Below are 6,445 nucleotides of genomic sequence, written 5' to 3' on the forward strand. Positions count from 1 at the left end.
AGGTTAACATGGAGGACTATAGCGCCAGCCATTTTATAGTAGACTAGACTATAGCTCAGGGGTCTATGTGATGCTGCTGGAGTGCTGTAGTTACCTTAGTGTCAGAGTTGGGTTCCTGGCAGATGGTTTACCATTGAAGGGCTCTGATTTGGATGTACCTGGCCTACTGTTCATGTTATATGTAATCTGAGTAAAAAATTAAAAGAAGAAGTCACAGTATAGAACGGTAGTATTTCTCATGTTTTTGGTAAACTAGAGTGACACAATCTCATATGAGCCGAAAAGTTAGCGTGTCATAATGTCTATGATACTGCTGTAAGATACTCCTAGATTTTGTCGGAAATCATTGAGTCAGTGTGGCGTTAATTCTCTCCTCTCCTCTCTTGTCTGTTGTAGATGAGCAGGTGTCAGCGGTGTAGAGCTGGCTGGACGCCTGGACGGACACTGCAGGCCGTTGGAGAGGGAGGGGTGATCTGAGCTACCACAGCCTCCTTGCTGCCTCTCCTCTGGGCACACTCCTCTCACCCCTTGCCCCTCTCTAGGCTCTCCCAGTCTCGGCTGACAGCTGTTCAATGCTAAACCAACGGCACCCCACAGAACTTGTACAATCATCTATTTTACTCCATTTTTCAATGGTTTTAGAAACTCCCCCATTTTTAGACTCCCACGCCCCTGGAACATAACTGTATACAGACTGAGATGTGGTGTGATGTCACGGCATATGGCTCAGGCGTTTGGGACGCTGTGCTGAGGAGGAAGAAGGGATGAACGGCGCCCGCTGATCCCTCAATGTCTTTTTAACAGTACCTCCATTTGCTTTCGCGCTCTCTTGTCCCAAGTGTTTTAAATAGTTTTTCCCTCAGTCGTTGCGTTAAAAAAAAAAAAAAGCAGTTTGCATGAAGCTCTCAGCTTTAAATGGCATGCAAACACAAGTTATATGACAATATCCAGGAAGGGAGAAAATCGAAACAATTTCTTTTTCTTCTCGTTTGTTGATGAAGCGGAGATCTTGCAGGCTGCAGAAAATGTATCTTAAGAGTCTAGAGTGACTCCACATATATTTGTATTTGCAGGGGAGTGAGTGAGTCAGTGAGTGAGTGTGCGCATCTCAGACCATTGTGTCTGAGGCACCCTCATCCATTGACGCTCTGTCTCGTTAACTTGTCGCTTGTGAACCCACAGTAACATGAGGTACTTTTAGTGTCATGCTGCCACTTCTATGTTTAATAAATGGTTTTATACCTTGTTTTTAATGAGTTAACGAACAAAAAGGCTCACTGCTGTAGAATAGCACAACATGTTGTTACTTTATTGCAGTACAGTAAAACAATATATTAGCACTGTACAAACATTAGTTGGTAAGCGTTAAATGCTAGGCATGCAGCCAACAGCCCAAGTTGTTTACAAAGATGCTTACAAACTTGTTTACAGTGTTTGTTAGACTAACAGTTGTCTATTAAATTACAGGCTAAAATGTAAAAATATGATCATTTCAGGTTAATTTGATATGTAAAGTCTTTTTGTATGCAGTAAGAATGTGTGGATGCAGCGTAAACAACACATTTGGTGTGTTTTGTTTTGATGTACCTCTTCCATTTTGGCTATTAAGTGTGTGATTTATCCCATAATTGTTTAATAGTCAGGGCAACAAAAGAAAAAGCAATGCTTGTCAAGGGAAAATGTATTTAAATGCCAGGTTTGCAATGCATCTCCATTCCTTGTTCATAATATAACTACACTTTGAAAAAGAGTACATTTTGTAGAGTATTTTAAAGAATTTGCTTTAATTGTTTCTTCTTATTGCAAGCAAAGGTTAATTATTTGTACAGTCTAACAGGTTTTACCCTCTAGGGTTGAGGGTGAAACTGCAGAATGGTATTGTAATTAGGGATATAACTGGAGTTTGGATCCTTTTCTTTGGCGTGACGCTTGTTTCAATTTTTTTGCCGTACAAAGACTTGAAAATATTAATGGTAATATATACAGTGCGTATATAAATGTATACATATATTTTTGGTTTGTCATAAATGAATGTTAGATGTATAGATGAAAAGAGACTATTTTTAATATTTTGTTATAATAAAATCCAAGATTGTGATTGCCCCTTTTCTGTCATTGGGCAGGAATCTTTTAAGGATTTTTCTTTTTCTCTCTCTTTGTTTTGGTGCCGTCTCTGCTCTGTATATATCTATTTGCTGCTGTGTTTTTGATTTGACTCCTCCTGATACGTTGTTGTATAGATGTTATTGTATGGATTGACTCTGCCGCCCTCACCAGGTTCATTACAATCACTCCCTCCTTGCCTCACACACCTCGTCTGCATCCCAAATGGCACCCTATTCCATATATAGTGCACTACTTTTGACCAGAGCCTAGGGCTCTGGTCAAAAGTAGTATACTATGTCGGGAATATGGTGCCATTTGAGATGCAGCTCTCCTGACTGAGGGCTTCTGGGTAATTTTGGACAGGCACGTTCCCTATGGTGCACAGATGGACCCAGGTCCATCACTGGCTGTGGCCTAGTGCCTCCTGCGCTGAAAGAGTTCCCCTGAACATGTCCTCAGCCCCTGCCACCTACCCCTCACTAGCCCACACACTGTGAGCAGGGTCACTTTCTGGAGGGGACAACATTCTGTTTCTCAGATAGAAATGTCATGTGCATAGCTGACATTATGTACATGATAGAGAAGCAGGTCTGTTCTACATAATATATTTCTATCTGGAGGTTCTGTAATGTTGTATCCCACTGAGCGCAACCAGGAGCAGAGCTTTTATCAGTGTCTGCTGCTTTCACACAACCTCTCTTTCTCAGCACTGAGATCCCTGCCCATTATCTACAGGGCTGGAGGGTTCTATCATAGAATTAGAATGATATTGAATGATTCTGTTTCTATGGGTTCTATATCACTCACCTTTGCACATTCCTCCTCAGAATCCTATATACAATACATTACCTAGTATCACTGTCCACCATCACCTTTGAAGAGAAAGCAGAAATATAGATATACATGTACACTGAGTATACCAAACATTAGGAACACCTTCCTAATATTGACCCTTTGCCCTCAGAACAGCCTCAATACATCGGGGCATGGACTCTACAAGGTGTCGAAAGCGTTCCACAGGGATTCTGGCCCATGTTGACTCCAATGCTTCCCACAGTTGTGTCAAGTTGGCTGGATGTCCTTTGGGTGGTGGACCATTCTTGATACACACAGGAAACGGTTGAGCGTGAAAAACCCAGCTGCATTGCAGTTCTTGACACAAACCTGTGCGCCTGGCACCTACTACCATACCCTGTTCAAAGGCACTTAAATATTTTGTCTTGCCAATTCAACCTCTGAATGGCACACATACACAATCCATGTCTCAAGGCTTAAAAATCCTTTAACCTGTCTCTCCCCCCATCTACACTGAATGAAGTGGATTTAACAAGTGACATCAATAAGGGATCATAGCATTCACCTGGTCAGTCTGTCATGGAAAGAGGTGTTCTTAATGTTTTGTATACTCAGTGTATATTGAAATATTCTCTCGTCTTTTGAATAAGTTGCCTTATTTAACTATACAGCTGTAGAACTGTGTAAATGTCAAGACATTTGCTTTACCGTAGACTAGAGAAGTCATCCATTTTGTTGATGGATGATGATGATGTTGTTCTGACTTGTGTTTTCCGCTGACAGTGTGGCTTGCCTCTGCATGGCCGGGCTCACTGTGCTCCTCTCTGCCATTCAGGTCAGCTGGTCATATTGATCAGGTAACAGTTTATCGATTGATGCCAAACCCACCTCTGTTTACCCACTACTAGACTGAGAAATAGCATGCCATGCACATTGGAAAAAACTAAAACACCCCCTGAAGTCAATTAGAACAGTTTTGCTTGAAACAGCGCCTTCTCAATCATTACATTCAGTTTCCCTGTGTGTGGATTCGATTGGCTGATCACCTTCACCAATGCCGACAGTACTCTCTCAAATTTTCCCCAAATCCAAGGACTTTACATCGAAATTATATTGTCCCTGCATTCAGTTGAATCCACTCCAATGGTATTATAATTCAACCTGTACCATAATCATAACAGTTTGGGGGCTAAAGCCAATCCCACTCTAGACAGATCTGTAATGGAACACACAGATAGAAGCGATTATGTCATGTTAGTAGGAATTCAACCAAAAGCTACTTCCTGTAAGGTTGCCCCTGACAACACTGTGGCTTTCTCCGTAGGCATTATTGAATAAATGGCTCGCTAACCGCTGGCTTCGGTTCTGTCATATTACCTGGAATGCAATAAGTGAGATGTGAAATTATGTTATGTAACTCAAAACATATAGGCATTTAGCAGAACTGCACAATTGTAAGCTTGACTGTAGCAATTGTACTGCACAGTGTCGGTTACAAAGATATTATTTGGTCTGTGGCTTACTTTGGTTTACACTTTTCATAGCTGTTGTAACTTATGTCTTTTAGAAAGACAATTATTTGCTTGTATGCTTTTTTTGTATTTTTACCAGTGATTGTAAATACTTGTTATATTTTTGTTTAAGAGAATGTTTAAAAAGCTAAAGTAAATTTTATTTCTCCAAGTCTACTGATATGAATTTGGACAATAATAAACTGTTAAACGTTGTTCTTTTGTCTGTTTGCACCTGCAGTGTATAGCTAATTAAGTGTATCGAAATAACTTTTCTCTCATTATGTGAGCAACTCACTAACACCCTTTAGCCTCATATTCAATCATTTGTGCTTTGAACATGACTCCTAATCAATGCATTTTCTCTGTTTAATCAGAGATGTCATTTTGATGCTTCGTATTACAGTATACCTCTAACCTACAAGAGTTGCTGAATTTCCTCTTCATTTTGCTCCACAATTCATGCACACTGGTGTGGAGAGCGAAGTAGTAGCAGTGCTCCCTTCCCTTTGAAAATGTTTATAATGACAGTACAGTAGGTGTGCAAAACCCACATTTCACCCCAGGAATCAGTACAAAAGGTCTTTGTAGCACTTTCATCATCTGTCTGATATGGTCCCGTGTAGCTCAGTTGGTAGAGCATGGCGCTTGCAACGCCAGGGGTGTGGGTTCGATTCCCACGGGGGACCAGTATGAAAAAGAATGTATGCACTCACTAACTGTAAGTCGCTCTGGATAAGAGCGTCTGCTAAATGACTAAAATGTAAATGTAAATTATTCTAATGAGAAAACAGATAAGCACACATCAATGTTGTTATAGTATTTAGAGCTGCAATGTGAATCTTGTTCATCAAGTCCACTGGTGTCTTTTTAATTAGCCATTTGGTCTCCTCAGTTTTTAGTATTTCAGTCATCAAGAGAAACTTACTCAGCGAATACTGTTAGTTCAGTTCCTCTCTTTTGATAGTTGGAATCAATTACATCTTTACACAGAGAAAGGCAAACACCAGTCTTTGGAAATCATCCCTCTTTTTCAAAATGGTCCCCCTCCTGCAATGCTCAATATCTGTTTGGATCAGGTGTTGAGATGGGAGAAAATCATTTGGAGCACATGCTGTTTTGAAGGGCAGTCTGTTTCTCTAAGTCGTTAACGGTTTATTGCCGGAGTCGGAGAGAGAGGCATGTGTGTGGCTCACTGTGCTCAGAGTTTTTATGTATCACACAAGTTCTATTAGTCAAATGTATGGGATACACATAGTATACATCGTCCAACGAAATGCTTACTTGCAGGTTCCTTCTCGACAATGCAACAACAATAAGAAATAAAAGATAAGAATACGAACATAAAGTAAATGGCAGTAGAATAGAAAGGCACAATTTATAGTCCAATATTTACACGTGTTTTGGGAAAGAGGAGGATGGGAGGCGAGTGTTTAAACTCAGCAGTATAATAAGAGTCTGGTAGCAGCAGTTGCGATGTGTGTGTAGCATGACACTGAGTGGACATAACATTAGGAACACCTTCCTCCTATTTAGTTGCACCCCCTTTTGACCTCAGAACAGCCTCAATTCGTCAGGGCATGGACTCTACAAGGTGTCAAGCGTTCCACAGGGATGCTGGCACATGTTGACGCCAATGCTTCCCAGATGTCCTTTGGGTGGTGGACCGTTCTTAATACACACTGGAAACTGTTGAGCGTGAAAAACCCAGTGGCGTTGCAGTTCTTGACACACTCAAACCAGTGAGCCTGGCACCTACTACCATACCCCGTTCAAAGGCACTTAAATATTTTGTCTTGCCCATTCACCCTCTGAATGGCACACACACAATCCATGTCTCAATTGTCTCAAGGCTTAAATATCTCCTCCCCTTCATTTTCACTGATTTCTTCAGCCGCCTTAGGAAGTAGAGACGCTGTTGCGCCCTCTTGACAAGAGTGGGGGTATTGTTGGTCAATGACAAGTCCGCTACGCAGTCGTGGGTGAACAGGGAGTATAGCAGAGGACTGAGGACACAACTCTGGGGGTGTTAA

General features: G+C 41.3%; 1 protein-coding gene across 3 annotated transcripts in view; it reads left to right on the forward strand.

Moving 5' to 3' along the window:
* The window catches only part of LOC121574010 (rap guanine nucleotide exchange factor 6), a 159,030-nt gene extending 155,947 nt beyond the window's left edge, over positions 1-3,083 (forward strand). For all 3 annotated transcript variants that reach the window (XM_041886512.2, XM_041886513.2, XM_045222660.1), the window contains one exon: positions 397-3,083. In XM_041886512.2, coding sequence (XP_041742446.2) covers positions 397-419 — 23 coding nt within the window. In that variant the 3' untranslated portion in view covers positions 420-3,083. The remainder of the gene's footprint in view (positions 1-396) is intronic.
* The last annotated feature ends 3,362 nt before the right edge of the window (positions 3,084-6,445 follow it).

The sequence above is a fragment of the Coregonus clupeaformis genome, chromosome 9 (assembly GCF_020615455.1).
Source record: "Coregonus clupeaformis isolate EN_2021a chromosome 9, ASM2061545v1, whole genome shotgun sequence".
Lineage (NCBI taxonomy): Eukaryota > Metazoa > Chordata > Actinopteri > Salmoniformes > Salmonidae > Coregonus > Coregonus clupeaformis.